Source organism: Vanessa cardui, chromosome 16 (assembly GCF_905220365.1).
Source record: "Vanessa cardui chromosome 16, ilVanCard2.1, whole genome shotgun sequence".
NCBI lineage: Eukaryota > Metazoa > Arthropoda > Insecta > Lepidoptera > Nymphalidae > Vanessa > Vanessa cardui.
In genome coordinates, this window is record NC_061138.1 from 5,137,630 (window position 1) to 5,161,333 (window position 23,704).

At 31.2% G+C, this 23,704-nt stretch overlaps 1 protein-coding gene across 2 annotated transcripts; it reads left to right on the plus strand.

Annotated features, from left to right (window-relative positions):
• The first annotated feature begins 13,816 nt into the window (after positions 1 to 13,816).
• Positions 13,817 to 21,693, plus strand: LOC124536422 (multiple C2 and transmembrane domain-containing protein-like). 2 transcript variants are annotated; one of them, XM_047112961.1, is made up of 14 exons: positions 13,818 to 14,323; positions 14,413 to 14,575; positions 14,680 to 14,825; positions 14,902 to 15,045; positions 15,130 to 15,319; positions 15,447 to 15,625; positions 15,747 to 15,948; positions 16,378 to 16,523; positions 16,966 to 17,099; positions 17,197 to 17,240; positions 17,634 to 17,743; positions 17,816 to 17,925; positions 18,163 to 18,260; positions 21,389 to 21,693. In XM_047112961.1, exons 1-14 carry the CDS (start codon positions 13,887 to 13,889, stop codon positions 21,437 to 21,439), a joined length of 2,154 nt encoding a protein of 717 aa, XP_046968917.1. In that variant the 5' UTR covers positions 13,818 to 13,886; the 3' UTR covers positions 21,440 to 21,693. The 2 variants fall into 2 exon arrangements, with proteins under 2 accessions (XP_046968919.1, XP_046968917.1); XM_047112963.1 differs by lacking the exons at positions 14,413 to 14,575; positions 14,680 to 14,825 and having other exon boundaries at positions 13,817 to 14,323.
• Positions 21,694 to 23,704: the final 2,011 nt, after the last annotated feature.

The window sequence follows — 23,704 nt, forward strand, 5'->3', positions numbered from 1 at the left end:
TACAAGATACATAAATACAATCGTATGTGATTATTACATTCATGCAAATTGTTATTGAGTGAAAAAAACTGACAATAAAGTTTATTACAGTTCCTTCACCGATGGTAACTTAAATAAAACTAACCTTCTATAATGATCCAAGGGTACTTGGAATAGTCTGTTTGAATGAAGTATATTTTGATTTTCATATATAGTGACGAATAATCTGTGTTCTTGATCTTGACCTATCAGACCTTGACAGTAATACCGATTAAGGGGCCACGTACACAACCGAAGCTAGAGAATAAAATATACTGTACATATATTCACTAAATAATGCAAGTCCTACATTGATATTAATTATAAAATATAATGTATATTTTTTTACCGTCTACACGACTGCGTTTTTTTTTATTCGTCTCACACACACTGAGATATCTTGTAAATGAACATCACTCATACTAATGCACATGGATAATCTATCCATGGAAGGTAATTAGAACGTTGAATATGTGACAATTTATTATTTAAATAAAATAGATTATAATAGCTAAACTTGTTAATCGACATGGAATATTTAAAAGAGGTAATACTTACTTCATTTATTTCTTATAGTAACTTATTGAATAAAGTATAAAAAATATGTGTCCATGTCTTCAAATATATTAAGGATATATTTAAAATTATTTTTAATCTGTACTTTTTCAAAATATACTCTGTTGTAGAATACAGTATTAACTCTTTTTTTAAACTTGTAATTTCGAAGACTATTTTCACTTACATTTGGTAGAAGAATAGTTTCGAAGGAAATCTTGGACTTCCAATTTCGAGGGATTTAAAGTTTCAATTAAGTTGAAAACGCTGGATGTCTTAAGATAGAAGTGGCCAATTTAATTACGTTTGTTATACCGAGTTTGTTGGTTTTATTTACTCGGTTTTAGAAGGAGCTCGAGTGTTTAAGCTTTTTCCGCATATTTAAATAATAATATTCCATTACCATAAAATTTGTGCAGATATTCATAATCAAGACCGGATATAATGTATATCTGATTTTATATGTTTTACTCTTTTTTATTTATATCTATTTAGTTTTAGCAATTATCCGGTTGAAAAGAGAATGGTGATATATTAATTATAATTATATAAAGGACTATGTATGTCTACTGGAATTTGCTAGTGTTATTGGTACTTGATCGGTTTAAATAGAGGTCAAAATCGCCTGAAAACCCAGTACACAAAGTTAAATAATTGTATTTAACTAACATGACTTTGTATTTTTTAAATGTTAAAAAAGAGTAACTACTGAGTAACTCGGTAGAATCTACTTTCCCAACCGGTGGTAGCTTTACTTAATTGTAAAATGACGATTCAAAAGTGCTTGTAAAAGCCTATTTAAATAAAGTTTATTTTGATTTGATTTTATTGAGTGTTGACGTAAGCATAAAAAGTATTATTGACTTACGAAATGTAAATAAAGAAATTAAAATGTATACAAGCAAAACTGGAGGCATAATTGCTTTACTTTATAAAATAGTAGTCAGGAAAATGTTATAAACATTTGCCTTTGAACGCCCAAAAACTTAACATCATAAAAGATTTTGCAAACATTTGCTAATCTTTTAGAGCAGGAGTTTTCTTATTAAAAGCATGCATAAAACATTGTTACTGGCTCTGACCCGCAAATGGCTTAAATCTTTGAAATTGCTAAACGTTTAATTCCCACATGAATACCTCGTGTGCTCCATACCATTATTGTTCTGTTGTTAAGTCTGGCAAAAAACACATAAGTCTTCTTGCTTATGGAATAAAGATCAAATTGCTACAAGCTTTCTTTGTCCTCTCCAGAGTACTTCGAACAAGCGTGTCACGCTGTTTCTTTTATCTTTTATTTTCCACTCTCCGTTGAATTTCACAACTATTTCAAAGTATCATTTAGCTACTCGAATTGTTTTGCATACGGAAAACATTTTCTCGAAACAATAGGTAGCATGAAAACTATTTTAGGTACAAACTCCAGCCTTGTATCCAGCGGATTTGCAAAGAAATGGTTTCTCTGTGCTATTAACTAACACGCTACTTTATAAAGTATCTAGAAGAATAGCATTAGAATTTAATGTATTAATATGCAATTTGAACAAGGAAGCGTCACAATTCAACGCAACAACTTTAAAATCCTCTATGCACGAATATTCTGTGCTGTCTCCGGTTAATAGCTAATTCCTATTAAAGTTAAAAGTAAAGTAGCAGCCTGTAAATTTCCCACTGCTGGGCTAACGCCTCCTCTTCCATTAAGTAGAGGGCTTCAAACGTATTTAACCAGGCTGTTCCAATGCGGGTTGGTGGAATGCACATGTGGCAGAATTTCGATGAAATTAGACACATGCAGGTTTCCTCGCGATGTTTTCCTTCACCGCCGAGCACGAGATAAATTACAAACATAAATTATGCACATACATGTAGTGGTACTTGCCTGGGCTTGAACCCGAAATCATCGGTTAAGATGCATGCGTTCTAACCACTGGGTCATCTCAGTATGAATGCCAAACTATCTACTTGTTGATAGGACTTTGGGCTCGTCCGGTTAGGTTACACTTACTCTCCAGAACAGAAGCAGTACTCAGTATTGTTGTGTTCCGGTTTGTAAGGTGAGTGAGCCAATGTAAATACAGGCACAAGGGACATAACATCTTAGTTCCCAAGGTTGGTGGCATAGTGACGATGTAAAGAATAGTTAATATTTCTTACAGCGTCATTGTCTATGGGTGATGGTGACCACTCACCATCAGGTGGCCCATATGCTCCAGTGTAACTGCAGGCACAAGCAACATAACATCTAAGTTCCTAAGGTTGGTGGCGCATTAACGATAAAATGGGTAATATTTCATACAGCGCCATTGTCCATGGGCGATGGTAACCACCAATTGATGGTACCATCAAGGAGCCGATATGGTCGTCCGCTTAGCTACATCATAAAAAAATATACCTTTGATACGTTCCTCGAAACTGAAATCAACAACATTCCTGATACGAGGCGTTATAGCATATCATTATCTCTACCTGGTAACTAAGTTGAAGGTTTATTTTTGTAGTCTATTTTTAATTTCAATCAATATGTTAAAAACCTTCTCCTCAAAGGGAGAGGAGGCCTTTAGCCCAGCAGTGGGAATTTACAGGCTGTTTTTGTTACTAACTATCATGGGAAGTATCTCTTTTGGTTGTGGATTAGAAAAAATCTTGGTATTATTTAGCAGTAAATTATTAGTAACTACTTCATAAGTTAACTTTGGTTACTACTCATACCCCAGAATGCATGTTCAGTTGATCCACCTGGACTTTCTAAACTTTTCCAGTCTAAAGTGAAGTAAGTCTGTAAAAGATGCACTACCGGCCAAAGCATTCTCTTTAAAACGAGAATTTTATGAGATTTTCTACCACGCTGTTTCACGTGTAGGTTTCCATACAACATTTTCGTTCAGCACGAGCACGATTTTTTAACAGAAATTAAAAACATGAAGTTGAGCTATACTTTCCTGAATTTGATCCCGCAATCATCGGTTAAGGTACCACATATTCTAACCACTAAAACTGGGCTGAACTCTAAATCATCTTATCGAATCGTCATGTGGAATCAAAATTGAAGGTGAGATTATAGAGCGCAGTACACATTCAACCATGCACTTTGATATCTTCTGTGTAATTTGCTAGTCACCGTTAAGAGTAACTACAGTGACAGCTAACTTTTGGTCGACGTAATCTTTTTCTCTATCGTCTTCGCATTTAGAATTTAGACGGCATTCTTTACTGTTTGTTCTATCGATTATATCGGGATACATGAAATCAAAATTTATATTTATTTTTATCTTATCAGAATTATTTCAATAATCTTGCAAAACTTATAATTCGATTTTATCACATTTAGTATTTAGCAAAGACTTTAATAGAACTAAACTAAGTCGCAAGACGTTACTCCACTAACAAAATAATCTACTAATCGGGATAAAACTCTTAGTGAAAACCCAAAGACGGAGTTCGCCGGATCAGAATGAATACAAAACTTTGTGGAAACTTCAGACTAGTTCACAAGTTTGCTACCAGATTTTATATTAAATTTTATTAATGTATAACAATCTAGTTATCTAGATCATGCTGCTTATATGAAAAGACTTAATCAAGTCTTAGGATGGTCACGAGTTTAAACATCGATATTCTTCCAGATTCATTTATTAACACTATTTTCACATTTATTTTACCCACTAATCCGTATTTCACAATACATCCCATATTTTATGTCTAAATTTAGCCTATCATTCTCATTATTTTCAAATTATTAATAATTATCACCAAACATTGCTGCCACATTAGATTTCTGGATATCCTCTTTCTTTTCGCTCAGTATTAGACATTCGGCCAGTATTAAGAGCGCAGTCTGTAAGCGTGGGAATTTATTTTCGAACACACACATAGGTATTTTACAATAATACATTTGCATTTTTCGGTGTATCGTACGCATCCCCTGAAATACTTAGTTGCTTTTCCACCGACTTCAAAAAGGAGGAGGTTATCAATTCGTCTGTTTTTTTTTTTTTTTTTTTTTTATGTTTGTTACCTCATAACTTTTTACTGGGTGAACCGATTTTGATAATTTTTTTTTTGTTTGAAAGGTAGTGCTTCCCGTGGGGTCCCATTTTTTTTTAATTTTTTTCCAATGATGGTATCCGTATGAAAACGACATAAGTCTTAAATTTGCATTATGTATATGCGCGACAAATAGGTGAATAACTGAAAATGACGTTAACCAATTTTGATAATTCTTTTTTTATTATAAAATATATACTTCAAGGGTAATTTGGTGAAAGTTTGGTAAGGTTCTGAGCACAGGATCCATGACAAAGTAGCGGAACGGAAGGGAGCGGAACAATTCTGAGGAGCACGTTAGCGATACTCGGTCGAATCTTTTATTTATAGGTTATTTGGATATTTGAGTCACCTTCCGTAATGTGGTTATGTTTATGTAATTATCATTGTCGAATATTATAATCAACTAGCTACCCACCCCGGCTTCGCATAATTTTTTAGTGCATTTTTATTTGTTTTAAAATAGTGTTTTGTTTGAAGTCGGTTTTACTTTTTGTTAAAATTTGATAGTCGATGCAACGAATAAATTATATTTTCATTGCGCATTCACAACGTAGGATTTATAAAAATACATTTAAATACGAGCAATGTAATTAGCTATGAGGTTGTCACTCGCAAAATCAATTTTAAATTGTTTGTTAGCAAAGGGTGCGGTCCGAGTGCAATAAGATGCCTAATATACCTAATGATTTTTAGATTTTCAACTGCTTTTGTTGCTTCTAAATAAAAAATTATTATTTTGAGAATATTTTAGACACATTAAATAATCACCTACTAATATTTAATAAATAAAAATAACGGAAGCATATATTAATTATATTGTTTTTTTTTTCATTTCACTAAAATCTATTAAAAAAACACAAAAAATATTACAATTTGACAATTATTACGATAACAGCGATATGAAAAAAATATCTAAAACATTTTTTTTTATATAAATTACAATCAGAAGCAGAAAAAACTAATAATACATTTACAAAAAAATAAAACAAATTTTTTGGTGTTATGGGGGATAAAAAATCTTTGTCTTGGTTAAACAAGTCAATAACACAAGAAAATGTTTTTTATGAAATAATTCAATTAAAATTATTTTATATTAGGTATATAAAAATAAAGTTGGGCCGTTGACGGGATCTGCTCATAAAAAGTACTAAGCATCAATACACAGAGGAATGTATATCAACATTTTTGCTTAGCACTATGTACTAAGTAATATATTAATAAAGCAGTTAAATATTTAAGAACCCGCAATCATCGATTAAGATGCACGCGTTCTAATCACTGGGCCATCTCGACTCAACTAAACTTAGGTTTAGGTTTATCGTATTAACAAACGATTAGGTTTGATGAACATCTGGTGCAACTGGAAGAGGAACTGAAATATATAAGATAATACCTTTGAGGTATCTGCGAAGTCCGAAGAGAGGGAGAGGACAAAATCACTTAGATTCGGGTCCTCTTATGAACTTCAGGGAGGGAAACCAACAATCTCAAGGCGGGACCGGGTTTCTGGTGCATAAGGACCTCATTAATAACTTCAATACAAATGGGATATTTACCATATTTTTTATGTTTCTTAGATGCAGCTCCATTTTGGACATTATCTACGAATGTCTTGTGCATGAGTCTCATGATAAAAATAGCCATGTTAATTTTAAATCTCATTAATAACGTTGTCGAAATCTCCAGTGAGTTGACAGGGGTTGCGGTTACTTCTTCAAAGTTGTACAGGTTACGCACCCAACAAGACACCTTCAGATGATGAAGAGGAAAATATGTACCAAGGCATATCAGGCAAAGCCCCGATGCAATGACCAAAAATTAGATAAATTTCATCATAAAGGACAAGCGACGGATACTAGGAGATGTCTCTTTGGTCACCGGGTTTAATACCGGAAGTGATCGCCAACTCGTACGAGGCACTCTGGATATTCGTTTCAAGCTCGAACGTGCCTATTTGATGAAGTCTACGTTTAGACCTAACATGCTTCAAGCCGGAGATAGCAACCGATTCGCTGCCTTGGAAGCCACAAACGACGTTGACCAGAAACTTGCACAAGTGGTAGATTCTGCGAGATGAAGGCAAGAAATTCCTTCAACAGAGACTCTGCAGCTACTACAAAATCACGAGACTTGTGCAACATGATCTCCACAACTCGAATATCCATTCCAGCGAACGGGCGATCGAGCTACGCAATGCATCTTACAAATTTTTCGATATTTATGACCAAAAATAAAAATTAAAACAAAAATTGTTGCTGAGTTTTTGACTTTTTTGATCGACATTTTCATAACGATGACGACGATGATGACGATAACGACGAACGCGAAAATGATTAAGATATCTTTGTAGAGCACAAAAAAAGGTACAAAAAAGGTTCTCGTAAAAATTTTCGAATCTCATCGGATTGCCGAGTTATTGCCGGGAACAAATTTTACCATTTTTTCAAGATGGCGGCCTTAGCGCCCCGGAATTCATGGCCTTTCATTGTCATTTATCTGCCTTTTTTTTCGACGAAATGACTGCACTAATAAGCAATGATAAGTAAAACATTAACCGATTAGCAATCATACTTGTTCAGTTCATCTGATTCCTTGAAAAGTAAAAAAAAAACAATTGCGTCCCACGACACTCGGGCCCCACCTTTATGTTCGCTTGTCTATGTGTGCGTAGACGTTTCGCGTAATTATAATGTTCGGCTCGAAATAAAATTGACGTGCTCTCACCTTGAGCTCTGGGGAGGGACTGAAGATTTATTGACAGCGATGTCGAATAAAAAATCAAAACCGTCAAATGATTTTCTCCATACTAAAATGTATGGACGACGAATGCAAAAAAGTAAGTAATATTTAAATAAAAAATACTAAAATATTGTGTAATATAATAAAAATTTAATGTGGTACACTTATTATTTGCACTTTTGAGACCCTTTTAAAGCAAAAATACATGAATAAACTAGCAGCTAAATAGCTCAGTAAAGCTAAATAAAAAAGGTCGATTTCAGTGTTTGGAGTCATGTTGGCGATGAATATGCTAGGTTATTGATGTAAATTTTAGATATATTAAGATGTAAAACTTGAGACATATCTATTAAGATACTGCATGTAATTTTTTATCCATATTCGATGCTCCAGTTTTCAGATATTTAAAAACTAGTAAGTGCTATTTTAGCGTTCCGTAAGGACGGCCCCCTTAATTATATATATATATATATAGTATTAATCGTGACAAAATAAAATATTACATTACAACATATTCTAAAAATAGTCAATCAACATATTATTAACTAAATTATTCTAATAAATTATAGTTATACAATGTGTAAAAAAATAACTCTAACACAAATAATATATTATTTTTAAAAATAACCGACTCCGACATACCATCTTACGATAATTAAGGTACACATTGGGACCGAAGGCATAAAAACAATAGGCCATTTGACAATGCGAAAAATAAACTATGAATTATTGTAATCAGTGTATATTATGAGTTTAAAAATGGTTTTTTACTTACGAAAGTTGAAAATAATACTTAATTTATTCAAAAATCCATCAACATAAAAATGCATTTTTCAAACGTTTGTCACGTGACACAAAACGCTCCTGATTGGCCGGGCTTATTATAAAGTAACTTTCTTGTTAACCTTGCTTTTCTACTATATGTATTTACCATATATTAAAATACAAGAAAGTGACGTCACCGACCCTATTGCAGCGCCATATTGTCCAAGTAGCATTTTTGCGCGCTATTTAAATATGGATTTTTTAATATGATATTTTTTGCCAAATGTGTACTAGAAATAAAAAAAAAAACTTTTACTGGGTTCCTTAACTTCTACTAAATAGTATAAGATGGATTTTAAAAACCAGTCAAATAGCCTATTGTTCAAATTTGCTACTAAATAATGATAAAAAAATTGTATTCAATACTTTCTTCTTTTTTAATCAGTTAAAAATAAATCAAATTTGATAGAGATAAATAGTCAACACCAGTCATTTTTAAGACGGCTAGTCGATCGCCTTGCCTTATCAACGTACATATATGCAGCAGTCACCGTTTAAATATCGAATCGAAATACAGCAAAACGAAGTATGATTCGTGCAAGTATATAGTAGATATAAGCTATATCTGAATAGATGATTTTCCTTTCAAAAATATATTTTATCATTTAGGTATTTTATTTTCGTTTTCTATCTTAAAGCGAACTTATAATAACTAACGAAAGGTTGATTTTTTAAACAGATGTAGAAGGAAAACATGTTTTCTGGGATTCAGTTATGAAAAATAAAAAAGGGCCCAATTTTACATCATTATTCAGACACTCGAGTAGTAAAAAGTTTATGTTTTGTTACTTGTAACAATATTTCACTTAAAGTATCATATCTTTTAACGAAACATTTTTATATTTTTATAGTTATGTATATTTTATTTTAAAAAATTAAGTATTTAAAAGGAACAGTCAATCTTTTAATTTCTATAATTTTATGTCATAATGACGTAGCGAAATGAATGATTGAGTGAATAACACTTCAAAACACTATTACATGGTGGTAGGGCTTTGTGCAAGCCCGTCTGGGTAGGTACCACCCACTCATCAGTTATTCTACCAAGAAATAAAAGTATTCAGTATTGTTGTGTTCCGGTCTGAAGGGTGAGTGAGCCTGTGTAACTACATGCTACAAGGGACATAACATCTTAGTTCCCAAGGTTGGTGGCACATTGACGATGTAAGGAATAGTTAATATATCTTACAGCGTCATTGTCTATGGGCGATGGTGACCACTTACCGTCAGGTGGCCCTTATGCTCTAAGACATTATTATATCAAAGAGGTAAATAATCAAAGTCATTTGACAAAATCGAAGCGTATATTAACAACAACAACAGCCTGTAAATTTCCAACGCCACGTTGTTCCAATTTCAATTCTAAAATTATAACAATTAGACACTTTAATTCAAAAATGAGACACATGTAGGTTTCCTCAGGATATTTTCCTTTACAGCCCAGCATGAGATGAATTATAAACACAAATATACACATGAATATTCAGGGATACTTGCCTGGGTTTGAACTCGCAAGGTAAGTTAAGGTACACGTATTCTAACCACTGGCCAATTTTGGCTGTTATTAGAAATTCCTAAAAGATATTCAGAATTCACATTAGCAAAATCGTTTTGATATATATAACGTTAACATACTACGTTAACGAACTGAGAGCAAAAAAGCAGCAAACTATAACCGGTCGACGTGGAACAAGTCTCATAATTCGCGGGTGACGTGATAAACTATGGTGCTACTTGCATAGGACGGCCATAAATTCACCTGAACACTGATGCCTTCCTGCATTTGAGACTTTTTCCGCTACCGAAGCGTTTTCTAGATTGCATTCTTGTAAAGTAGCTCGTAAGGGCATGTATGCGCCGGCGAAATAAATTTTGTACTCGACTGCTCTCCGAAAACATCGCAAATATGACTGAAAATTATTACTAGTACATTTTTGGTTATTTTAACTAATTCAAAATTAAGGTTAATTTTTATCAAGGCCTTGCCAAATCATTTAATATGTTTTAAGGTGTACTGTTTGTGTACTTTTTAAATTGACGCTGTTTTGAAATAAAATTTAAATATATATTAACTAACCTAGAACAGAGTAAAAATATATAGTGTTATGTATTTACCTTTTTTAACGGTGATTTTTTTACAAGCGATAGAAAAATTATGAAACGGCAAAGTTAAAAATTTCCGATACTGCCACAGTAGCTGAGTAACTATACAGTAGAACACAGGAGCGTGTAGTTCATTAACACAGACAGATTATAAACATAGGCTCGATCAAATAGCTGCCAATATTCATTTCATTCAATTTATTTTAACACCAGCGAATATTACATGATAAGAAAAATAAGACAGTATGCCTAGTCATAACATAGTCTCAACTTTCACAGAAAAATTGACAAGTACACTGGTGTGTCCGTTGAAATTAAATCTCAGCGGAAAGTGAAAACTATACCATTATCTTCTCATCGACTGGAGCTATTCCTCGCTCACTATTCTCCAGATTACAGGCGCTTGGTATTCAAAAGTAAAAGATAAGGTTCAGCTAGCGTTTGCAATGACAGCGCAAATAATGTGTTTATTTTCGACATCACTTCTGAAACTTCTAAAACTATTAATTTATCTTTACTTTATTGGCTATGTATTATATACAAAAACATCTCTTGAGTGTGTCTATCTATTAAAAAACGCATCAAAATCCGTTGTGTAATTATAATGATCTAAGTATACATATGGACAGATAGCGGTATGCGACTTTGTAAAGACAATTATACTAATAGGTTGGGGAAAAAGTTTCTTCGTATTTTATATGAAAATTCAAAAAGTTTTTTTTTTATAGTTTATTTACATTTGACTAAAGTATGTAGGTGCCATTTTGTTCTATAACTTTTTGCCATCTTGTTGGTAGTGACATGATCCCATTGCTGTAAAAATTTTGGGGCTTCTGATCGAAAAACTGCGACAAGTGGTTTTGGCAGTCCTCTCGTGATGTTAACCTGACTCTGCCTAAGGAATTCTGCAGACACCGAAACAGATGAAAATCTGAAGGTGCAAGGTCAGGACTATACGGCGGATGCATTAATACCTCCCAGCCAAACTCTCGTAATTTTTGTTGAGTGGCTAAAGATGTGTGAGGTCTAGCGTTGTCATGGTGAAAAACCACACCCCTTCTGTTGATCAATTCTGGCCGCTTTCTCTCAATTTCTTGCTTCAATCTCATCAATTGTTCGCAATACAGTTCTGGATCGATGGTCCTGCCGGGCGGTAACAGCTCATAATGAATGATGCCCTTCCAATCCCACCATACACACAGCATTACCTTGTTGCGAGCTAATCCGGGTTTTGTCACAGTCTGTGAAGCTTGACCGGCCTTTGACCACGATCTTTTTCGCACGTTCTTGTCGTATGTGATCCACTTTTCATCACCAGTTATCAGCTTCTTCAAAAATGGTTCGGTTTCATTACGTCGTAATAAAGAATCACAAATGAGTACACGGTTCATTAGGTTTCTTTCAGTGAGTTCATGAGGCACCCATATATCGAGCTTTTTTGTGTACCCAGCTTTATACAAATGAGTCAAAACCGTTTTGTGGTCAATTGCCAGTTCTTCAGCTACATCGTAACTACTAATATGCCGATCTTGCTCCACTTTTTCAAAAATGGCATCAATTTTGTCCGTAACAGGGCGACCAGAGCGAGATGCATCTTTGATATCAAAATTTCCGGCTTGAAAACGCTTAAACCAAACTTGCGCTACTCTCACAGATACTGCATTAGGTCCATAAACATCACAAATTTTTTTCGCGGCTTAAGTTGCATATTTACCTTTTTTATAGTAAAATTTTAAAATGTATCGAATTTCTTCTTTAGATTCACTCATTTTAACAACAACAAAAACAAATGAAAATCACAAAAATTCCTAATTTGAATTTGGAAGTGCCTTCTTTAAAATTAAAACTTTTTTATGATACCAAAACCAGGCAGATACAAATGGTATAGCCAAAGAGATTTTATTACATGTTCATACATACTATATGCGAAAAGACTTTTTCCCCAACCTAATATGTAAAGACAAAGAAGAAGCAGTCATACTCAATACATGTAGAATAATCGGAAATTTTTGTCTAATGATTAGGTCCTAACCGTTTTCGTTTGGAAAAAATCCCGCAAAAACGGAAAATAATACTTCATAGAAAAAGTTATTTCACATATTCACATTTATTTTACAACGCATTTATCAGTATCGATTGCTAGTGCAAATGATTACTCACACTGTAAGAACTTTGTTCCAATTTGATTGTATCATACACGAGTGCCTATGCGTTATTTTTATATTGTGATATCAACATTTAGCAAGACTAAGGCTTCGCGCAAGTCCCTCTGGATTGTTACCACTCATCACAATATCTGCTGATAAACACCAAGACTTAGAAATATTGTTTTAAACCGATTTGAGAGGTCCGACCTTTCAGGTCACCAAAGGTAGAACAAGGGAAATCATATCTTAGATCCCAAGATTGGAGGCGAATTATTGATTTATGGGATGGTTATTACATCTTAACATGCTATATCTATAGGTGGTTTTTTCCTTTTAACATTTTCAATTATACCTACAAATTCTACTTAAACATTAATATTTCTTTACCGAAAAATTGTTTTACCTAGACGATAACAATAATGGTCTAGTTTTTATTTTATTTTACCGCGCTGAAATTATAAAATTGGATGAAGTTAATATTTATATTGCATTTTGAAATACAGTGAATTATGTATCGATCGATCATTCTCAGGCAAAAATATCAATTAAAGGCAGAACAAAATGATAAGGTTGCTAAAGTTGCAAATTATCATGACACTAAGTACCCAAATTAAATTTAGGTATTTTCAGAATTTAAGTACGAGGGGATTCCTCGGCTGCAAACACTTCAACGAATTCATTAACTATTATCAGTAACAAACATTGTAAATATAATACTATAATCCATCAATTGCCGCTCATTTTTGTTTATTACTACATCTGTCATTGCTTCGTCTGCAAACACATACACCTCCAAATAATAGTCCCAAATTAATATAAATTAATTAACAATTACTGTACTTATAACGTAAATATATATTAATACTTTTATAAATATTTCTGTTGAATTCATAACAGATCAAATCTCAGAAAAGTTAAAATAACAGTGACCATACAAAGATATCAATTTTCCAAATCAACGCTAAAACAAAGAAATTATATTATTGACAAATCTTATCAATTTTATCTAAAATCTCTACTATATTACACAAATTTATGACATTCGAAATCGAATACCGACATAAGTACACATAAAATATAATTGTTAGATAAAAATAAGATACAACAAAATGATTATTATATGTACATTATAATAGATTTTACGTAAAAAGTTGGTATAATCAACAAACAATCTATTTTATGTATAAACAATTTTCAAGTGCATAACATTTTATTAATCCAAATGTTTTTTTTTTAATTTATTTACCAAAAAAGGCTGGGCTTAGTGCAGTTTGCAGAAATCTAAATTAACAAAATAATATAAAGGATTACAAATTCAAAATAATCAATAGCGAAAACATGTGATAAGATACGAGTAGAGATAATAAGTAATCGATATTGTGAAGTAAGGTTAGCATTTCCTTCTCGATAACAGCTATGTTCAGTCACACGTATTGTATTAAGACATAACGTAAAATGGAAAATGAAAGAAAAACAGAAAGGCTCACGAAAAAGCACATTGCAAAGTTACATGACAAAATACAGTACAAATACGAAGAAATGCAAAGGAAGCTAGAAAAATCGAAGTCTATAGATTTTTTGACAAATCTCAATGATGATTACAAATTTCAATGTCAAAAGAAATTTGTTAGTGTTAGTGATTTAAGTAATGTTGATCAAGTGCATAAATTTGACAATAGTGTTAGTGTAAATCGTTCAATTGTTTACGTTGAAACGAATGTTTTACAAGATAAACAAAAAGATGCCACCTTTGAGGAAATATTATACAAAGAAGCAACAATTACAGAATCTGATTCAATGACAAATATATGTGATAGAATCGAATGTGAGTCTGAAAACGAAGTTGAAAATGAATTTTTCAATAAAGAACTTTTCAAAACAAGTCTTGAATCGTAAGTTGAATATTTTTTTACGTTCCAACGTTAAAAGATAAATTATTATTTAACAATAATATTAAAATGTGTAAAATCGAATTCTAAAGGTTGAATGAAGTTTCAAGAGAAAGCGATGAATCTTCAGAGCTCACGCCACCTCCTAGGTCTATCCGTGATAGAATAGAAAGTAGGCTGAAAAAGCGACATAATGATGACAAAGAAAAAAAGAGTAAAAATAAAAGAAAGGAATCTCATGAAAAAGTTGACAAAGTGAGTTCCTTCCTATGTATAATCCGCGATTACATTTAATCTTAAACAATAATTCCATACAACTTTAAAAAATAAAATAATGTAGATATTAAGTCTTTTTGCAGTACATATTATCCAACACATCTAAACATCGAATGATAAAATTGCTTAAAAAAAATAAAATAGCTACGGTCAGCATCGCTCTGATTGAAGTTACAGGCTTAGAAGAAGTAGTGGACGAAAAGGCACGCGTTTTATCATTTAAATTCAGGTATATAACACAAAAATAGTACCTGATTCGGTTATTAAACATTTTTATGTTTTTTTTACAAAATAAATTGTTTTAGGCTAGGTGCAGAAAAACGTAAATGCAAATTAGTCAAAAGCGTCGGTACGAAAGTGAAATTTCAAGAGTTATTTAATTTAAGTATGTTTGACGATGACAACATTTTAGAAATATCTTTATGGGATAAAGATACTTTTATGGGCAGGTAAAATTTAAAGTAGATAGTGAAACCATATTTAAAACGTATATCAAAACCGCATACGTTTTAAGTGTTTTTTTTTTCTTTCAGATGTATTTTAGACTTATCGCAATTAGAGAAAGAAAGAACTCACAAAATGTTTTTAAATTTAGAAGGAGATTTTAAAAATATTCAAGTATTTTTTCTTCTAACTATAAGTGGGACTACCTTCGGTAACACACTTTATGATGTAGACGAAAATGAAATAGAAAATGAAAAGAAAATAATGAGAAATAAATACGTAAGTTAAAATTACTATAAAATTAACAAGATTATTTAAAATAGATAAAATGTATTATCTTTTTATTTCTTTTTGTTCCCAATAAGTATTAAACTAAGCTTTATTTACAAATTATTTTCTTTTGCAGATCTGGTATCGTTTTTATGATCAATTTAAAAACATTGGTATCCTAACCGTAGTTGTTTATGGAGCGAAAGGCTTATCAGGGCACGATTGTTATTGTGTCGTTCATTTAAATAATGAAAGAATACAAACGCAAACTGATTATAAAACAAACGACCCAAGTTGGATGAAAATAATGAACATGTATGATCTTCCTTTAATATAAATATTTTTATAATATGAATTATGTAGTTGGGATATTTTAGAAGTCTTTATGGGATAGAGATAATGTTATGATCATAGCTTAAATTGTATATTATTTCAGTATGGTAACTGATATCACTTCAATTCTAGAAGTCTCAGTTTTCGATGAGAAAAAAACTGAAGAAATTGGTAAAATTTCAATACCGTTGCTTAGTATAACGCCAGGAAAGAAATGGTACGCACTGAAGGATAGCACGCTCAAAGAGAAAGCGAAAGGCAATAATGCGAGAATTTTACTTGAAATGAATATAATTTGGAACTTCGTAAGTATATAATTATAGTACCAACTTTCAAATTGATTAATTTAGATACGGTTTCTTAGAAGTAAAGTACTTGTACTAAGTATATGATGCAATTGAATAAATAAATCGATAACATCATACGCAAACACCTATTATTAGGCTCAATCTGATTGATCAACAACTACAAGTATGTTACATGATAAAAATAAAAAAAAATATCTACCAAACATGTTACAGTCAAACTTGTGAGTTTAAAATATTTAAAACGAGTCACTTAAAATCTCTTCAAGATCCATCCACTTGTAAAGTTGATAGCCCAGGAATGCAAAATGAAATATAATCATTCATTGAATTCACAATATTAATTGTTATCGATAACAGACACAATGTTATGTACTCCAATCATTTTCTGCAAATAGGTAATTACTGCCATTTATCATGTTTTTTAAGATAAAAGCTGCAGCTCGTGTTATAAATCCGAAAGAAACAAATTACTTATTGACAGAAGAAAAATTGGATAGGCATCTTTTCGCAAGGAATCTATCGAGAGCTAAAGTTGTTTCTGCGTGGATTGTACATGCATTTAATGTAATGAAGTAAGTTTTTTTCATCTTCACCCTTTTCTACAATAAATAACAAGTTATAAAAATTCTATTTAGATAAAACATTTAAACGCTTAGAAATTTAACAGAATTCTAGAACTTCGCGTACCCATGTGTTTTTTTGGGTTAAAAAAACATGTTTTTTTATTTTAATAACTGCTACTAGGATTTATAGTTGAAATGTTCATTGGTAAATTCTACTTAAATAATAATAATTTGATTTCGATGGACCAATGTACTATACCTAGCGGCATAAATAATACCATTATAGATGTGTATTATAATGTCTTATAAAATAGCATGTAAAACATAAATTCAGGTGTTAGTGTCTTGCAGATTTATAATTAATTAATTAATTACCATCGATCCCTTTAATATTGAACCGTTAAGTAGCAACGTTAATTCGGATCAGACTTCATACCAACATTTATTTCAGAACTTGTTTCGCATGGGAATCACGGAAAGCAAATACAATAGCATTATTAATATGGATACCATTTTGCTTATACGCCAAAATGTGGATGTTACCTCTATTGCTGTTAATTCCGTTTATTTATTATAAGCCCGATGGTAAGCAACAGTTACTTTTTAATTTAAACGTAGTATACGATTTATTATTGATTTATAAACAAGTTTGAAAATCATTCACGAAATCTTTCTTTAACAGGCCAAGAGAAGACTGGATTGCAAGTTTATTCCAAGCATGACAAGGTAATTGATTGACAATAAGTTGCGTAGTGACTATTTTTGTCTACATTTATGAAATATTTTCACTTATTGTAGTCCATTTTTCAAACATATGTCAATAAGGCGGCCCATGTTTTTAATATAGTCCTTATTATTAAAGATTTCCTATTTAAATAACGAGTTTATCGATTTGTTTGTTTATAATAAAACCTTTTTACAATGAACACATAAATCACATTGCTTTTCCACCAAATAATTTTTTTTTGTAAAAATTTTATATTGTTACTAAATTAAGTTTACAGTTTATTAAGGGTTGTGATATTATAAAAGTTTTTATAAATTTAAAAAGCTTAAATTTTTAAATTAATACAAAAAGCACGTGCCGGACACTGTATTAGTTTTATTTTTATTTTTTAGGACGATAAGAACGTATCCCTGAGACAAAAAATAAACAGCCTCCAAGAAATTCTTATTTCAATACAGAATATAATAGGAAAATTCGCGAGTACAGGAGAAAGTATTAAAAAGTAAGCCTTTATTTTCTTCAATGTAACAATATTACTAAAGTTCTTTTTTAATGAAGTTTTTTTTCTTTTCAGTTTGTTCAACTTTACCGTACCCTTTGTTAGCGTTTTGGCAATATTTTTTATCATATTGATAACATTTGTAATGTACTTGATACCGTTTAATTACATCTGCATAATCTGGGGTAAGCAATTTCATTTTAATTCATTTATTAGAAAAAAAACTCTTATAAGAAAATATTTTAACCAATTGAAATCAAAATTTAATTATATTGTCACAAACAAAATAACCACATGAGCCCTATAAGTGGTACCTTATTAGTGGTTCCTTTTCTTCCAAAACATACATACAAGTCCCCAAATACTTCCTCTGAGATTACATTTTAATCAGGCGAGACTTATAATTTCCTTATTAATTTTAGGAATTAATAAATTTACAAAAAAAATATTAATGCCAAATAGAATACCACATAATGAAATGCTTGATTTGCTGTCTAGAGTTCCCGATGATGTGACTTTGGTGAGTTCAATTTAATTTTCTCTTCAATTAATAATAGTCCCAGAAGAAAATGTCAATAACCCTATAGTCTTATCAAAATTAAATATAGCATTTCAAAAGTATATATTATTATTGGTATTTGTATATATTATACTTACGCAATCTACAGTAGAATAGTATAGTCGGGGATTACCTGCGATAATATCTTTTTATTTTGATGATTGACTAATCTGAATCGTCATCATTCTTACAAGCACGGTTTACCTTTTTCCTCTATTGAACTTTTATGAAAATGAAAATATGAAAAGTAAAGGATATTTAACTTTATTTATTTTAACTGAGCGGAGACAGGTTTTCTTCTATATTGAAAAAAAGGTGACGAAGGTCTAGGAAATTGTCTTTTTTTTTTTAATTTTATTAACTTTTTAGTGAACTTTATAAAATAAAAATAATAAGAATGTAAACTGTTGACCGTCAAAAAAGTTAATTGTTAATTATTTTATCAGTTTCCGGTTCCGACGTCATGTAAATTTTGAGAGCATATTTTCTGCATACAGTATAAACTTAGTTTTAGTTGATATGTCATCGATGGCGCTAAATGTTTATAGATCTGGCTAAAAATATATTCAGTTATAAAAATCATTACGATGGTAAACCATTGGTCTTATTTATTAATTTATTATTATATTATGTCTATCTAATCCAAAATACAACACAATATAATAAAACGAAAATATACTACTTTAATCGTTGAAGCAATCCTTACCAGGCACTTAAATTTCTTTATTTATTACGTATTGATCCTAACTATCTAAAAATTAACATATTTTCCCCGTGCTTTGGAAAGCACGCAAAGTACGATTAAATATTTAAAGTCAAATATTTTTCTAAAGAAAACATATTTAATTTTTGCATAGTCTAATTAAAGTTACTTCCGAAGAGCTTTTGATTCAAAACACTATCAAAAGTATAAGAAAAGCCAATATTCTCTCATAAATTATTTATTATTAGATTTGATTGATAAAAATTTGAATGAGACAATTATGTATGCACCGTAATACCTAAATGAATGCTGCCAGTAGAGTGCCAACCCTCAACCTTGGCAGTAACATCAAAATTCTCAGTAATTTTCCAACCACATTGGTACAAACAGCTGCTCTAATGACTAAAGGTCATTCGAGTGTAGTGGTCGACAATCACGTGTATTTCAGTTTTCGACAGGATTACAAAGGCTACCTTATATTCACTAAATACGCGGTTTATTTGATTAGAATATTGTTTAGGTATATACACACATAAACTCGTAACTGCTTTCAATTCAACCCGTATGAGACCGAGGTTTAAATATTGATATCGAAAATAACCTTTACTTTTCTCAAATAAATGTTAGATAACACATAAACAAAAAGTGATTACGTAAAATAAATAATGATAAATTAAAACATACAGAAAGTAGATTCGGTAATATTTTAATAGTAAAAATTAAAGAGATAAAGAGGATATCGTCTTATTAATATCGGAAATAAGAAGAAGCTGAAGTAACTACTTAAATTATAATAAAAAAATTACATAATGCTCAATTAAAAAACTCGACACGGATACATAATAAAATGACCTTAAAAGTAATTATTAAGAAAATTAAATAATATTTTAAATTTGTAAAATCAATTTTATCGTAACCAAAATTGGTCATAATATAATTGCAAGATATGAGTCATCTGTGTAGCGCATACTAACGTATATAAGTTCACAAGTGTGTGATTAAACAAGTGCACTCTTGATTTGCTTCTATTATAATGAGTTCAGGCGCATGAACGACGCCTTTACCTGCTTCTAAAGATACGGTTGGGTACAGACTCCAATCCAACTTTGGCACCGGGCTGTCAATGAGAATTACTCGATAAAAACCCAGTACCCAGTGTAGTAACTGTTTGTAATTTGCCCGAATTGGGTTTTGAAAAGAACCTCTAATTTTATATCAACTAGATAAGAAACAGTCAAAACGTCACTGATAGACGTTAATAATAAGCTGTGAAATATTAACAACATAGTTCTTTTTATTCAGTGTGTTAGACGGACAAATGGTAAGTGATACGTGATAGTAATATTTATCACAATAATGTGATAGATATTAACAGTCACTTTCATTGCCAATGCGCCACCAACCTTGGGAACTAAGATGTTATGCTCCTTATGTCAAATCGGAACTCCCCAACATTAATTTAGTAAATAATTACTAAAAACTTGCTAACTTATGCTTAGGAATATACCTTTTAACCTAACCCTCTCAACAAATACTAATATATTACAATGTATGAGCTGTTATAGCTGAACTTCTCTAAAGCTAGATGACCTAAGGCCTTATAAGTATAACGGAAAAGGGCTTAACAAAACGAAAAAAATAAAAAAATAAAATTTAGTTCATTCACGAACGAGTCCATTGACCCCGCTGGCGTTGACGTGTATAGTTTTTTTGGAAATGTTAAATATTTATTGGATTCCTTCGTTTTTCAAATTCGCAATAAAAAGGCAAAGATATTAAAGAAATATTACTGAATCCATCCTGCAATTCACTAACAAAACATACTGTATTTTTTGTCTGGAATAAGTCATATATTTTCTTTAATATATTTCAAGCTTTGTAATATAATCACAAAAATATATTATGATATTTTCGTTTAAGAAACTACAACCTCCACACAGCTTTCGTTCATTTACGCTAAGCATCCGTGATTGTTTGAGGAAAACTCTAACATTATTTTCTCCGTGATTTTTTTTTTACGGAGAAAATAGAACGTGATAAGCGTTCCGTCTCATCGGATGTGAGTGACTATAAGAAAGATATGATCGCTGGTAAAAACTGAATATGACACAAAAAATGTAAACCGTTATTATTTATTAACGTGAAAATTTTTTTCACTTTTATTTTTCTGTATTTCTATATTAGTATTTGAATTTAATATAAACGTCCACATAGTCATGATTATTATTTATGGAATGTGTATTCGATATATTAAAAAATAATAATGTTTCTTTAAAAACTTGAAGCATCATATCTCATTAAAAAAATTAAGACTAATTTTAAGTATTTGTTATTAACTTTATTTGTTACTTAAAATCCGTACATTTAAAAATGTCTCTGCTTTCAGATGGAATGCGAAGAATTACCTTTAGGTGATATTTCAGAAGACGACTATTAAAATGATCTGAATTATTTATAATTGAAAATATTATGACTAATATTAATTGTAACTCAATTAAGTAATCTAAATTGATCAATGTGTTTGTTATCGTTTAATATAGATTGTTGTTGTTATGACTCATAATATTATATAAAAATACTGTAAGCGTTATCTTGCTTTATTAATGGATAAATGTTTTTTTTAATGATTAAATATGTGATTTGTCTCTGTGTGCGTGTGGGAAATAAAATTCCGATTTATCTTTATTGTAATTCCTGCTTCCTTACTACATAATACTATAAAACAAGCGTGTTTATTTGATTGTCGACATATTAATTCTTAACGACATACTCTCATCTCAGAGCTCCTAAAGTGATTATTCATTTCTAAATCGAATATTAATATCCATCATTGAATTCGTTGACAAAAGGACTATTTTGTTTGTATGTGTCACTTTGAGTAAAAAAAAACAAAATAATCAAAAAATTAAATACAATATTATATATAATACTAGTGTTCGAGATTCGTCCGCGTTTTAGGATCAGTAGTAAGATGTTAGTTATAAAAAGTCATTTCCTTGAAATCCAAGCATGCCTAATTCTTAAATTTAATAATGCAAATTATGAAAGAATAAAATATCCAATCTAAATATCTGACTGCCTAATATTTTAAATTTGGAACATGAAAATTCAGTTTTGTGAAATACCTGGATTTCAACCCACAATCATTGATTAAGATCACGTGATCTAAGTTTTCATGTCAACTGTCTGTCAAATCAGCTTTAATTAGTAGTACTTAGCAATATTATATTTTTGTAACCGGTAAGCCGTTTTAGATAAAATGTATACAAATCCTTGAAGCAATCTGTTTTCGAAGTAAAAGGCAACTTGTCATAGTTTGATTACAGCGAGTTGCATGAGGAAATATGACGAGGATAACGGGAAAACCTAGATTCCTAGATTTTGTTATATCCACAAAAAGACTGAACAAAAAATTAAATTGTCTTCACTAAAACCCCAATTAGCTTTACAGTTTTTGTACATTTTAAGGAAACCGTAAAAAATAAACAATTAACTTCATATACATTTAAGTTTTGGCTAGAAAATGCATCGTATAAATAATAACTAGTCAAAATTATGCTGGCCCGCTTGAATTTAATAACCGTTGATGAAATTACATCAAAATTCATAAATCAACTGAGACTTTGATCAATTGTACGTCATCACTGATAAATGATGACGTCAATACACTCGTGGCTAATTACTGTTCATAAAGGATCTATGTGTTTGCCATTATCGATTTTACATAATAGCTTTTAGATATATTGTATGTACGAGCTTTTAAAATGAGCGTCTGGGTAAGTACTACACGCTCATGACATATTTTACTGCGAATAATATTTAATTTTTATTTTTAGCGGTTAATATAACATACCGTTCATCCGATTGAGATAAAACTTTGTTGAGTTAGGATACTGCGCTGCATAAGATCGCGCAGTATCCTAGCTAGACAAAAGATTTACGTATACCCTTATTTCATAATAATTAATTAATTATACTCCATCAGCAGAACTAAAATGTCATAATGTAATACCTTTTATTATTGAAACGAATACATTAATAAGAACAATACAAAAACATTTAGAAAAGCTAATTTAATAAATTATTAACTCATTCGTAAAAGTCTGTTGACATGCATCTAACTAAATTTAGTCCAAGTTTAAAACTATAAAAATATTCATTTAATGATCGATATTGAATTTAATTCAATAGAAATTATCATATTAGTTATAGTTACATTAATATTATGCTTCTACTTAAACAGCTCGCTTTTAGCCCACTTAGCAAAAGAAGTAAAGAAAATAACTTGTTGGTTTCGCCTCTATCGTGTTTATCGAAGCTTAAATAACGCAGCAACTACCACTGACAGCAGATTTAACTTACCTAATCATATATCAACCATATTTTCTTCTTCTTCTCTTCTCTACTACAAACAACAACAACAACAACAGCCTGTAAATTGCCACTGCTGGGCTAAAGGCTTCTTTTCCCTTTTGAGGAGGAGGTTTGGAACATATTCCACCACGCTGTTCTAATGCGGGTTTGTGGACTACACATGTGGCAGAATTTCTACGAAATTTGGCACGTGCAGTTTTCCTCACGATGTTTTCCTTCACCACTGAGCACGGGATGAATTATAAACACAAATTAAGCACATGAATCAGCGGTGCTTGAGGCCCAGGCAGGGTTTGAACCCGCAATCATCGGTTAAGATGCACGCGTT

Excerpts from the sequence above, each read along its gene's own strand:
- LOC124536422 (XM_047112961.1), top strand. The coding sequence starts at position 13,887 with ATGGAAAATGAAAGAAAAACAGAAAGGCTCACGAAAAAGCACATTGCA. Across the intron at positions 15,320-15,446 it reads AAATAATGAGAAATAAATAC|ATCTGGTATCGTTTTTATGA; the intron begins GTAAGTTAAAAT and ends TTTCTTTTGCAG. Across the intron at positions 17,100-17,196 it reads TATTTATTATAAGCCCGATG|GCCAAGAGAAGACTGGATTG; the intron begins GTAAGCAACAGT and ends TTTCTTTAACAG.